Source organism: Leptidea sinapis, chromosome 29, assembly GCF_905404315.1.
Source record: "Leptidea sinapis chromosome 29, ilLepSina1.1, whole genome shotgun sequence".
NCBI lineage: Eukaryota > Metazoa > Arthropoda > Insecta > Lepidoptera > Pieridae > Leptidea > Leptidea sinapis.
Window position 1 is genome coordinate 8,296,534 of NC_066293.1, and position 14,694 is coordinate 8,311,227.

A 14,694-nucleotide genomic window follows, 5' to 3' on the forward strand; every position below is an offset into this window, starting at 1 on the left:
CATGTGTCACTAGAACGGTGGGCTTAGTTGGTAAGAGCGCTCCTGCATCGTTCATAAATTTTGGTTACAAATTCGATTTGTATAATAAAAGTCTCGTAAGGTTCTCTTATATATGTTACGAGCCAAACCCGATTTTAGGACAAACTAGTTTTGCCTAGGGCAAATCAGATCTTCCTTTAGGAGATAGAATAAATCTGTGTAAAATGTATATACAGACTATGTTAAACTAGTTTCTCCTATATGCCTTTGGATAAAACAGGTTAGCCAAGGCTGAACAAGTTCTATTTTATAAACAAAATGTAGAGTTGCTCCAAGATTAAAACTCCTTCTCGCTGTCATGTAATTCTGTAGTGACAAAGGTAATAATATCACTGCAAAAAATTGTAATATAGATATCTTTCATATGGTTAATATCAATAAATTTAAAACCGACTACACTGATGTATTAAGATCTTAGTTATATAAGTTGAATATTAGAAGTAAGTTATTACATTGTTGTAGAGTTATATTTATAAATCTCTTTTTTTATAATAGAAATGTATTTAAGTCATTTTTACCATCATTTTCGTTCAACTCTTCATTTCTTTAATTTTATTATATTAAATTGTTCAACTTTATTATTATTTTCGCACTATTGTAAATGTTGTTTACACCTGTAAGGACATGTCGTATTGTACTATCCCTTGTGTACTTGCTAAAAGTTTAATTTTATAATGATGTGTTATTGGTGTAACTATCTGAATAAAAAAAAGATAAAGACAAAAAGTTTTAAATTTGAAATTACTTTACCTCGCGTTTTTCACACAGGTTGAGTCTAACATGAATAAGTACACCTCAAAATAAACTGAATTTGCCTAGTCTACACTAATTCTGCATCGTTAAAAATAATGAACTGATTTAGCCTAGGAAAAACTAGTTTGTCCGAAAATTGCGTTTGGGCGGTAACATTTATTCATTGTTTAATTGTTAATTTCAATCAAATTTTTGTAGCAGTTAATTTTTTGCCTATTTTTAATATATTATTTGCATTGTGAAAATATCTATTGTGAAATATATAATATATATCTGTTATTGGTATTCTAATAAATAAATAAATTAACTTTAAGTACCATTCTAATACATAGACAAATCACGTGGTACAAAAGTAAAGCCGACATATGGAACATGCCACAAATTACACCATAATAAGTTTCAACTGCTATATCTGTACATTGCCGCATTTACTCCAGTTGTTTAAAATATTATTGGTCAATAACCAGCAATGTAAAACATTTATTCAGTTCAGGTTTGATTCGGACAGTGACATTTAACACACGACTAAGGAGAAAAGTGTGCTTACATTGTCTTTCTGCTATATAGAGCAGAATATAAGGAAATATCAAGAAAATAATATTATTTAACAAGCTGCCGAACTCGATCAAGAAAGATGCAACTTCCACAACGGTGTTTAAGACACAACTCCGAAAATGGCTTCTCCAACATACGTTTTACTCAGTTGAGGAGTTCTACAAGATGCCAGTTATTTGACTAGGTAAAACATATTTTACAACACGTAAAAAATATTTATTTGCTTTATATACATAACAATATATAATTACATAATACTGTATTATTGTGAGGTAGGACTTCCCTACCTATGTAAAATGATAATTTGAATTTTAAATTGACCTATTTTTGCTTTTTGACTTGTAACATGGTGTTATTAATAAATGATTTGATTTGATATGTCTATAGAACGTCATTGTTAAATATCAAAGAAACGCCAAACGGAATTAATATAATACGTACCTCACAAACCACAATAAATGAATTCACAATTCTATTAGTAAATCGGTAGTTCCACGCTCCGCGTTACTCATTCCCCGCCACCGGTAGCTGGGTACACTTTACCAGTACAAAAACCGACTCAACATTAACGCAATTCATGAAATCTTACTAGTCTACATAATCCGATTTTTTTTGGTAGGTAATCGAAGACACTACCTATTCTTATACTTCATAATATTATGTGCGCAGATAATATCATCAGCATACATCAAAAAATTTGATTTCTTAATACAGGTGTATATACACACGTTTACAAATATGTTAAAAGGAGTGGGCCAAGCAGAGATCCCTGTGGAACGCCTGAAGAAATTGTGAACCACTCCGAATGGTAGTCATTTACCGCCACAACCTGTGATCTTCTATCAATATAAGAAGTTAACCAACGGAGTAGATTCCCGTGGATACCTACTGAGTGTAGATTCTTCAAGAGTATAGACTGGTCGATACAGTCGAATTACTGTAGTCGTCGTAAGGTGAGAGGCGAGAGCGGGCCGCGGCGGAAGGACACCGATTCCAAAAATAACAATAATCGTAACTAGAATTAGATTTATTAATTAGATTGTATAAAAACACGCAATTCTTTTTATGCTGTTTAGTGTATATTATATCTATTGTTTTGGAATAATGTTTTTGAAGTTGGTTGTTTTTTTTTTAATAAAGTTTTTATTTAATTATTAACTAACAATTTTTCTAAAGATGTGTAGATATACAAAACTTTTCAATGCAGCAATGAACGTAAGCAATTTGCAATTTGATTACAGACAGTTCTGCCACAGACCGCACCCTTACTGTAAGTCATTAAGGAGTCCCATTGATCATAATATTCGACTACGACAATTACTTGACCGTAACTATGTTATGGTAGATGACATAAATTTCCGAATAGCATAAAAAACATTCGGCCGAGTATCGTTAATTTGCTCCTAAGAATTGAAGAGTTCCGTTACTTTGTCATGGATTCCGTAATCACTAACCTAACCAAACTCTCTCCAAACTATCTATGAAGTATATCCTTTCCAATAAAAAAAGGATAATCGAAATCGGTTGGCGCGATATAGAGTTATTCGTAAATTTATCATCCACTTTGCTTTACGTATGTATAGCAAATTTAAGACTTATATCGTTTTCACATGGATGCCATTGTCAGATCAATGGGACCGCACAGGAAGCACCAGCATTCAAATAAAAAATAATCATCAAAATCGGTACACCCAGTCGAAAGTTTTGAAGTAACAAAACCAACACAATACCGACGAATTGAAAATCTCCTCCTTTTTTGAAGTCGGTTAATTATCAAAATTATTTAAAACGCTACCGTCAATAATATCCATTTAGCATGTATGTATGCTGTATATAAAAAAAAAAACACTGAACCATAATAAATCAGAAAACGTAAACAAAACTGTAAATAAAATGACGCCCAACCCATACCCAAGCGAAAAATGCACCCCAAAAACGAAAGCCCAAAAAAATAAAAATAAAAACAAACCTCCTATCGCATTTGCAGTGCGAAATCGTATACGGCATATAATTGAAATAGCCAAATTTCCTCTTAAAGCCCCCGATGTTCATTCGGCAGTTGTCATGGGCCCTACAGCATCTGTCTTCATTAATATCTGACCCCAACTCGTTGTAGCTCAAGGCCAATTGTCCAGCGCCACACCATTTCGTCCCAGGCATTATGAAACTCTCCCTGAACGAACGCCGCGACCTGTCATTTGTTTTCTGTGGTTAATGGCGTAATGTCATTAGTGTCAGTTCGCGTGCAAAGTGACAGATGGCAGGTGATGACTTCATGATGCGTGCAATATATTTTTGTGAAATGACAAAAAGAAATGGAATGTAATTTGATAGAAATATATTAAATTTTACCCAAATTATAGTTAAATTCTTATTTTGTTTTTGAAATACAAACACTATCTAAGCTTTCAATTGCGTGCAATTTTAACCGAATTTTTATTTTAATCCGACGTTTCGTAACCTTTCCAGAACTACGTCTTCGTACAGTTTTTCGATACTACAGCTGATTGGAAATGTAGCGATCAGGCTATGAAATAATAAATTTTATTGCACAATATTACATTGTAACCATATTTTTTGCCACGTACCAATAAGTCTTCAATTTTAGAATTAATAATTATGTATGGACACTTTATAATGCCGTTAACGCTCTTGTGATTGTTACGAAAAGCGCAGTAGCTAATGAAATTGCTCTCTGAATCAGTCTGAGATCAGAATCTTATAACTTAGCGTGAGCACATTTGCGGTGCCGCTCAGAATTATGTTTATTGAAGTGAGGCTTTTTTAGAATCGTTGTGATTTGAAACTCGATGAAACGAAAAAGCGAGACGATAGAAACACAAACAGGTAAGGCGGGAGAATGAGATAGGAAGCATTATACAGTGTGTTAGTACCAGGCGATCGTAGTTGAAGAAGATATCGTCATATATATATGTATGACGCGATTATTACTACATAGACACCAGGAGAACATAAATATGATAGCGGTGATAAGAATCTCTTTCGTAGCGGTTGAAATCATGTGTCTTCCTAGCAACATGTACCAGGACTTCATATGCAGTTGAGAGGTTTAATGCAAATTCTGCATTGAATACAGCGTTTCCGTTGATTGAGTTTTTGGACGCCAAATAAAATCTGAAAATGTGCAGCAGTCGCACTGTATAAACTACAGGATTAAAAACAGCAACTAACACAGTATTCCAAAGATATATAGACCATATTAAGACTAAAGTATAAAGCCTCTTGTATCATTTATCGAAAATGTAAGGTCTCAAACCTTACATCACCCTTACACCACTGTATAAATGTAATATATTCGAATAAAATGTATTCTCTCCATATAATTCGTCTCATTATCTTGAAGCCAAAATTTTTGAAGGTTTCACTTCTAGCAAGTGTGAATTACACACATGTTTTTTTTTATAATTCTGAGCGACACTGTCACTGACCAACGGGCAATTATTTTCGATAGTAAATGGTCGCTGCAAGCAGTCTGAGAAAACCCCAAGTTTCTGAACTTCCGGAAGGAACTGATATCGTTGGAGCGACAAGACAAACCTACATGTGAAATGGACCTAATCAAGGAGTTGCTAAACAGGAGCTCCTTACAATACAACATAAGGTGTACAGGAGTGTGCGTGGCCTTCTGCCTCGCTGTCACGCATATTAGTGTACGTCAGCTTAGCGAATCTCTCTAAGAAAAAAGCGATTCACTCGATTGTATGAAACGTGCAGTCATTGATAGATTGACAGATTGACGGCTATAATCTTGTAAAAAACGGAGAAATCCATTACGTTTTAAGGAACTGTTCATTCAAACTTAGCCGAATTATGCTTCGTCGCCATATTGTAATTACTATTTGAAACTTATGTCAAATGACTGCACGTTTCATATTAAACTAAATTTAAATTTTTACTTAGGCACTCCCGCCTCTTATTACGTAGTATTTATATCCTCTTTGGTGTACGTGCCTTTCTATCTCTTTCTTTACTCTATGCTTCCACGCCTGTCACGTTTGAGATTTGAATATCCGTTGCGATTACCTGTTTCGCTTATCCTTTATGTCGGTTTTAAATAAACTGTGTAAATTGTCCCTTGCGTCTTTTTTAGGATTCCATATCCAAAGTTTAAAACGGGACCCTATTACTAAGACTCCGCTGTCCGTCCATTGGAAAATTCACTATATTTATAACTGTTTTTTTTTTTATTAATATATCTAGTAGTTCTAAAATAAAAAAAATATTATTATGTATGATATAATACGTCGAATAGTTGTTGTACTTTAATTTTTTCAAATCACATGTTGCATAAAAAATCATAAATTGACCTCGCAATATTCCGTTTAAAACTAAACGTCCGGTTAATATTACTCCATATAACATAATTTTTGTTGCCAAAAATGCAGAAAAGAAAATTACATTGGGTGGTTGTCTTGATTTTTTTTAGTAATCAATTATTGTTAATTAATGGGTAATTATTTTAACATTTATGACCTGACTTGCTATCTCTTTTACCTGGTATTGGGGTAACCTAAGGCACGAAGCGCGTAGGTATGTTCTGCTAGGGCCTAAAAATCAAAACTCCCACGTTTTGTCGCATTATTGTTATTTATGTAACTGTTGTGTAATAAGGGGTATAATAACTCCAATACAATAAAGCCAGTCCTAGTAACCATTACATCATCCAAACGATTGTTGTAATGTTATACTGAAATTCATTACAACACTCCTTTGGATGTTGTAATGAATTTCAGTATGTAATTTTCAGTTGTAATGGTTATTACGACATTGGGTGTTTTATTATTGGCAATAAACTGTTTTAGAATGTTTAATAGAAGATTTAAAGCATGGGAGTAGATAAAATCGTATAATATAACAATTAAATTGATGTAAAAAGCATATCGTAAGAGAAATGAGTGATTTTTGAACTTATCAACAAAAATTTTAATCGATCAGTTGCTTTTTTGTATAAAAATTGATTTTAATAGCTTATGGTGTTGATTTATAGAGTCCGCATGGCTTGATCTATTTTTTAATCTCTTTATCAACTATGTCAGCATATTTTTTTTTTGTTTACTATTAATCAATTAATATTATATTATGTCTTAAATCGACTAATATGGAAATGTTATTGAAGTATTTGCGAGAAATTTAAGCATATAATACACATTATAATCCTAATCATAAGATGTACTTATATATTTTTTATACAGGTGGTAGCATAAAAAGCCGGTGGTCGTAGTAGAGATAAACAGGCTGTATATTTATAAAATATATACAGATTTAGTCACAAATATGGTGAAGTGAGAAAGAGTTTGCTGAAAGAGTAACACTGTTAGTAGTTTTTCATATAAGTACAGTAGCTAGACGTAGTGTTGTATCTATGTCAAATCTGACGCAATTCCATTAACGGTCGTTTTCAATAACCTATCTATCCTTAGTTTAACTTACTAGACGTAGACAAATCTATCCTTTTCCGCTTACTTACTTTTAAATAAGCTATTGATAGCATTCAATTATTATATATTAGACATAACTATGGATAGATAAGATCTTGTCATTAAACGGTGACAGTAATGTATCCGTAAGTTAAACTAAGGGTAGGTAGGTTATTGAAAACGGCCGTTAGTTAATCTCAATTATGTTGTCGGGATGTCTTATCTGTGACTTTGGATAATAAAAAATTTAGTATAAGTCAAGGACTTGCGTTTTAGTACAGAGTAGATAGATGAAGGTTTGGAATCCATGAAGCAAAATAAAAACAATCTAAATTTTAATATTGATTAGTATAATATTAGTATCTCTACCGTCTGGCCACTATCATTTTGTCGAAGCAGTTCAGGCCATTTTCGACCCTATAACTTCGTTGTGGATAAAACTAGAAGCCTGAATTTTCAGTAACCAAACAGGCATTGTATAAACACTGTATATTAGTACTGTTAGTAAATTTCATTCAATTTAAACCGGTAGTTTAAGAATTATAACGAGTCAAAGTATCTTAATTTTGTCACTCACTCACTGACTGACTGAGCGATCATCAAAGCTCTGAAGCATTTCTAGCAGACATAGAAGCTTCAAATTTAGAATAGATGCAATTAGATGTTTTTTTTTTAATTTATTTAAAACGTATAGGATTTTTAATATTGATATGGTCACTATAAGATGTTTTAGGTGAGCTCGTTACGTAATAACTTAACACAAATTGACCCTTAAGTAAGGATTGAATAAATTGACCGACTTGTTATTACATGGATCCACTGACCTCTACTATATACCACTGGACTGGCGGCTGTCAAAGTGCTTTTGTGCCTGTTTGATATTCGCCATTTTGGCGCTGTTGGCCATGTAGCATCGATCAGCAAACATCGATAGATGGTGGGAAAATATTTACAAAAAAATGTGTACTTTATTACGTTGATTCTTGAAGTATAAATAACACGGAAAACGAACGAAATTAATTCAAAATGCGAAAATACATTAGAGTATTGTACGTTCCTTCGCAGCCATTTGTATTATACGTCAAAATTAGTTCTCTTGACGCTCGCCAGTGGCGCTTCAAATAGGCACAAAAAATTTGCTGTCAAACATATGGCACAGCCTGTCCAGTGGTATTTATACAGGTCAGTGCTTGGATCTCACAACTTTTTACTGTAGAAGAACTGAGTTGCTAGACTTAGTTTTTTATTACAGGTTATGGTTTTGATGACATTGATATTAGAGTAAAAAGCAAAGAGATAAATCTCATAATTCTTGACACAAATCTTTGAATAATTAGATTAGATAGTGGTATTTACGATTTTAGTGTAAATTTCAGTAATTTTTAAAGTACGTAAACACGCGTTTTTTTAAATTATTTTCAGCATTTTCAATTAAATAGCATTAAAACGTTCGAATAGAAAAATTCGCCTAGTTGTAATAAATATTGTATAGAACAACACTACGACTAGATTTAAGAATTTTTATTTATATATCTAGATAATATTATTATAATTCAAAAAAGATTAAATCGACATCCAGCTTGTCATAGACAATAATAATACGATATCTAGATATATACATAACTTGGTTAAACTTTTAACACTGACGTACAATAAACAACTAGTACTCACAATCACGCTCAAAAATTGACTGAAAGAAACTATGACATCGCGTCTATTAGGCAGGCGTTCAATTGTGTGTCGACCGCGCTTTGAAGAGTGCCCCACGCAATTCAGTGGTCATTACAAAACTGTCCAAATAACATCATATCCAAACATAAAAAGGGTCGAGTATTCTATTTCAGGCAAGTCTCTCTTTAAAAATAGCAAAATTGTGTAACTAATTTGACCTTTTTAATCATTTTCATCATTTCTGTCGACCTTTTAATAGGCGATTGGGAGTCTAGTCGTTTCTTGTACGTCAATGATATAATGACATAATTACCTGGCCAATGTGGTTGTGCTAATTTTATTTTTATTCTCCATCATGTATTTGAGTTGCTCATGACGTTCGAAGCATTCCATTTTTAATCTGTCATAATTGAGCCACGCTTCGTCAGGCGGCAGCTCGCCATCTGTCAATAAGGTAACTGTCACATTACCAAAATGGCGGTAAAACTTTTCGTTGTCTGTGGTTCTTGTGTGTTCTGTTATTCGGAACGTTGTTTCGTCTAGCGCGAGTTTTAATTCTTTACGCATTGTTTTCAGGAAGTTTCTAGTTGATTTCACTTCGGTTATGTACTCGCAGTCTTGTATGACGCCATTTGGTGTGTATATTAGCTGGATAAGATGGCGCCCATCTGTCAGTTGGCGAAGTTTTAAGCCGTTGCTGGAACAAGAGAATGGACAAGTTAAAACGTGAAGGAAATACAAGAGATTCCAAGATTTTCTGCCGTGAAGCAGTAATGTGTAAGCACTATAATTGTGATTCGGTCTGGAGGGCGCCGTAGTGAAATTACTGGGCAAATGAGACTTAATATCGTTACACCAATAATTTTCTCTTACAGTTTTAACGGATAGTTAATACAAAGATATTGTTGTTAGAAATCTTCTTGTCTTCCTGGATTCCAAAATGAATATGTTATAGATTGCATAATAAATTGCGCTTATCGTAATTTGGGCTTTGTAATGTGTAATGGGTACTTGTCATCATTTTGAAAATAGTTTACCATGCATGCGTTAGATTAATTTTAGAGTATGCCTCCGTGATATGGAACCCATTTTTTGCCATATATTATTAGTAAGTTAGAACGAATTTAGAAAAAGTTTTTATTACACTTAGAAATTCCGGAAAGTTGCATCTAAATACAAAGACAATTGTCGCATGTATATGCAAAGGAGCCTCCCACTGGTATGAAATATTTATAATGTCGTTTTCTTTACCGGGTTGGTACACACACATTATCGATAATCGATTCAACAGACAACCCTTGACACACTGTGAAGCGTGGACAAGTTTCAGGTGTAATAAAACAAAATTTGTCAGGTTCATTATTTTCATTAACAGAAACACAGTATAGGCGTTACTCAGTTTAAAAAATAGATAGTGATTGAGATATTAATAATAAACTAACTATCCTATATTACGTAACCCATTTTGATTTATCAATGAGTGCCTTAGCTAGTTTACTGTAAAAAAAATATTGAAGTAGGCGTTACTTTGTGGAAATCAATAATTATACAAATGATTTAAGTTACGAGACGAGACTGAAGTCTCGTGCCAGATTTTGGCGAGACAACACTTCATGAGGATGCCACATGTAGAGGCGAAACACGTGTCGAATTGTTTAAAAACAAATATTAGCGGAATTAACACTAAAGAAAACAAAAAAAAAAACATTTGTATAGTTGTTGTACTGTACATTTGTACTGTAACAAAAGCTGTGGAAACGTCGAAAAAAATTGAGGTTGACAGTTAACCTCTATTTTGAGCAATGCAGGCACACTAACACAAAGTGTCATTCAAATCGCGGGTGTAAGACGTAGCTTGTCACGAACACTAAAGTAATATTCGTGGTCTGTTTGTATCGGTTGTTGTACTGTACATTTGTACTGTAACAAAAGCTGCCTGCTGATTGTATAATCAGCTGACATTGCAGGAAAGGCGCACTTATCTCGGACAAAATGTTCTTACATGATGTGCTGAGCGGTCGTCTCAACTGTCCCTAACTTCTGGTAGGAATATGCCTACGCGCTCCCTCACACCCATGACATTTCTACTTTTCAAGTTCCTACTCGTCGTACTAATTATGGCCAGAACAGTGTTCTCACTCGTTGCACAAATGTATATCTTTCAAAGATATTGATCCATTCTACGGTTAAAAACCACACCATAAAAAGTATTGTAGAGAAAACTAATTTGTAACAAGTATAGCTATATTTATTTATTAATAGATAATGATTTATTAAACTATCAAATTTATGTATCTTACTATCAAATCTGTGTATTTATCATGTTTTTCTCTTATTTAAATTCACTTTTCATACGTATACATATAATTCACTATGCAACTAACGCCGGCACATTTAAATAAATTATTTTGTTTAATTTCTCTGATCGTGTGCTATTCATATTAAATTTTTTTCTTTATTACTGTAAACACTGCTGTTCCTTCCATTAGGCAAACCGTGGTAGACTGTAACTGGCTATGTTTTTGTATTTAATTATAAGTGATTTTATTTAACAGCTGAACGTCCTGCTCGTATCATCCCTTATTGTCATAAAAAAAATAAGTGCATCATTGCTACGTAGTAAAGAAAATCTACACAGCCAAACTTACAGTGACCCGCAGATTATTAGTTATTCAAATTCAAATATTTTTATTCAAAATAGAATAAATCAGAAATTATTAATTAACAGAATTAATTAATTATATTGAGCAACATTGATAAGATTAAAAAAAAAAATTTCACTTTCGAAATTTTGCCGCCCTAAAAAATTTGCCGCCCTGGGCACTTGCCCCAACCCCTAGTGTAAATCCACCGCTGGTTAACTGTCAACCTCAATTATTTTCGACGTTTCCACAGCTTTTGTTACAGTAAGTAACTTTTCTTTAGTGTTAATTCCGCCAATATTTGTTTTTTTTAAACAATTCGACACGTGTTTCGCCTATACACTAGGCATCCTCAGGACGTGTTGTCTCGCCAAAATCTGGCACGAGGCTCGAAAGAAAACAAAAAAAAAATTTTAAATCATTTGTACAATTATGGATTTCCGCAAAGTAACGCCTACTTCAATGTTTTTTTTTTTAGCTTAGGCACTCATTGATACATCAAAATGGGTTACGCAATATAGGATAGTTAGTTTATTATTAATATCTCTATCACTTATTATTTTTTAAACTGAGTAACGCCTATACTGTGTTTCTTGTTAATGAAAATAATGAACCTGACAAATTTTGTTTTATTACACCTGAAACTTGTCCACGCTTCATAGTGTCACGGGTCTGTCTGTTGAATCGATTATCGATAATGTGTGTGTACCAACCCGGTAAAGAAAATGACATTATAAATATTTCATACCAGTGGGAGGCTCCTTTGCACAGGATGCCGGCTAGATTATGGGTACCACAACGGCGCCTTCTTCCTTCTGCCGTGAAGCAGTAATGTGTAAGCATTACTGTGTTTCGGTCTGAAGGGCGCCGTAGCTAGTGAAATTACGGAGCAAATGAGACTTAACATCCTATGTCTCAAAGTGACGAGCGCAGTTGCAGTGCGGCTCAAAATTTTTGAGGTTTTTCAAGAACAATTTGTTGTGTTTTTAATAAAATTTGAAAAACAAAATTTTAAGAACGATGCGGGATTCGAACCCACGACCTCCGGCGAAAAACATAACAATTTGTTTAGATTTACAAGAGCGACATCTCAAGTCAATTTCCTAATATGCAAATATTGGGGTCGAGTAGGTTATCAACTGTAAAGTAGATCCTGTAGATGAAGCCACAACCTGAGAGTTGAACAAAGAAAACAGAATTTTATAACGAGGCGATAATCGAACGGTTACCTCAGTGGTTTAGAGCACCGGTACGGAACGCCGGAGGTCGTGGGTTCGAATACCGCATCGTTCTTAAAATTTTGTTTTTCAAATTTTATTTGTGTTTTTCAAGAATCCTGAGCGGCACTACATTGTAATGAGCAGGGCGTATCAATTACCATCAGCTGAACGTCCAGCTCGTCTCGTCCCTTATTTAAAAAAAAATATTCAAAACAAATTAATTCAATAAAAAACTATATTTGCAATACTTAATATGATTACATGAAATTATCACTACTGGGAAGTATATCAAGATTACTGGCAGCATTTACAAGTGAGATAGCTTGGCTGGCCGAAAATATTTTTTTTAGTTTTAATACGACTTACAGCCGTTCTCAATATTCAGTCTATCTTCGGTTGTGGCCTATTTGAGGTAAAAATCGTAACTATCGTTGACTTTTCTGTCCTAATAAACTTATCGACGGTAGCTCACCTTATCCGTACACGCTGTCTGTCGAGGACGTATAGCTTACCTTCGATAGGAGTTTGTATGGAAATTGCAACTCACGCGTCCTAATATAAGGCGATGCGAATGACTTATTGGGTATATTGGGACAGCTTCAGGTCTTTGACAGCTAATTAATGACAGTAGATGGTAGTAACTTTTTCTCTATCTGTAGATAGTATATTGGGAACGGCCGTAAGACATCACAAAGTAAGTAATTTGAAAGGATTTATAACGATTTTATAGCATCATTATTCTTTAATATACTAGCGATCATATAAACTCGTTGGGCTCATCTGAATATTGCCTGAAAATTTCACCAAAATCGGTCCAGCTGTTTTGAAGTAAGTATTTAAACTGTACTTCCTATATCCCCGAAGAGGCTATTGAGCGCAAATACACAAAGAAATTCAAATATAATGTAATATAAAATATTATGGCGTAAATAATATTTCTTGCAACCCACACTATATCTATAAGTACTTGTTGAAAGACAAGGGGAAAGTTATGTATGTATTATGTAACCCCAAGCGACGGGAAGACAGACAAATTGACATTCAAATTGACATACAAATAACAATTGTATTAAATTGTGAATTAATTGAGCGTTCACTAACGGATCACTTACACCCTGTATAAGCTGATTTTGTTAGAGAACGCGTTATGCAGAAGTGTGACAATAACTTTATAATAAATAAAGATTAGGGATGTTTCAAGACTGTCAATGTTGTATTGACATTTGTAAGAAAGCTCATTCCACAGCGTGATTGTAGCAGAAAGTTGCCTCAAAATCCTCCGTAATTAAACGATTAAAAGAATATTCTTGAATACCAACTAAATTGTAAAATATCGAAAATAGAACCCCCAACCCGTTGATCGATAAGTAGACTACTCAACGATCCGTTCTTATGTAATGTATGTAATTAATTATGTGTATTGCGTGAAAAAACGACTTAAGAAACAGTACCACATTGAGTTCATCATCCAAAGTCCAAAATGTATTTCTTAAGACGGACGGGTGGATTCCCGAATATATGAGAATATTTATCTTTTATACTTTCACGCCTTAACTGCCCAACCGACCACTATGCAACCTTGAACATACGTTTGTCAGGGCTACTGAGAAATTTTAAAAATACCCGACGAAGTGCGGTAAATCCTTATTGCACATAGAGAAATTAAGATAAATCATTATGAAACTAGAAAACGAAATAAATTATTTATCATACGATACGACATGGGTACCTTCAAAAAAAGCGCGTGCTCGTTCCTTAAAGGCCGGCAACGCTCCTGTGATTCCTCTGGTGTTGCAACAGATTGTGGGCGGCGGTGATCACTTAACATCAGGTTACGCTAGTTTGTTCTCCTATTCCATAAAAAAATGATTTATGATTGCATAAAACCGTCCTCGACCCCTAAACTACGTACGTATCTCACCCTCTGTATTACTTTGATGTTCGCACTTGATTCTATTAGTTTACATGTAACTTACACCACCGAATGTGGTTCATATTTAAAAGTAAGTGCATTGATAATTAAGTTATCTAGATATGCAGCGATAGCTTTAATAGCAGTACGATTAATTAGAACCAATATGTGAGTTCGCTGTGGTGTGATAGAATAAAAATGAAAGAATAATAAGAAATAAAAATATATTTATTTGCAACAAACACAATATTTCCGTAATGATACAGAACAAACATAAACAAAGCAAATTATACTTTAGAGTGTTTGTCATAAATCGCATAATGACACATTTTCCAGAAGAAGTGACTCAGCAACACTGGTGGAAGAGACAAGAGTGTTTGTGATAGAAACTGGAATCTCAGAAAAAAAATTCTCAAAGCAGTAGCAAATTCCTGCTGAGATTGAATTATTGTATTGTTTATTGA

General features: G+C 33.8%; 1 protein-coding gene across 2 annotated transcripts in view; it reads right to left on the minus strand.

Annotated features, from left to right (window-relative positions):
• LOC126973404 (uncharacterized) overlaps positions 1-14,694 on the minus strand; it is a 137,024-nt gene that overhangs the window by 36,201 nt on the left and 86,129 nt on the right. The window contains exons 3-4 of one of the 2 annotated variants that reach the window (XM_050820664.1): positions 8,770-9,153; positions 3,317-3,538 (exon numbers count right to left, since the gene is read on the minus strand). In XM_050820664.1, the coding sequence (XP_050676621.1) occupies positions 3,317-3,538; positions 8,770-9,153 (606 nt within the window). The remainder of the gene's footprint in view (positions 1-3,316; positions 3,539-8,769; positions 9,154-14,694) is intronic. The other variant, XM_050820665.1, reaches the window with a different exon arrangement.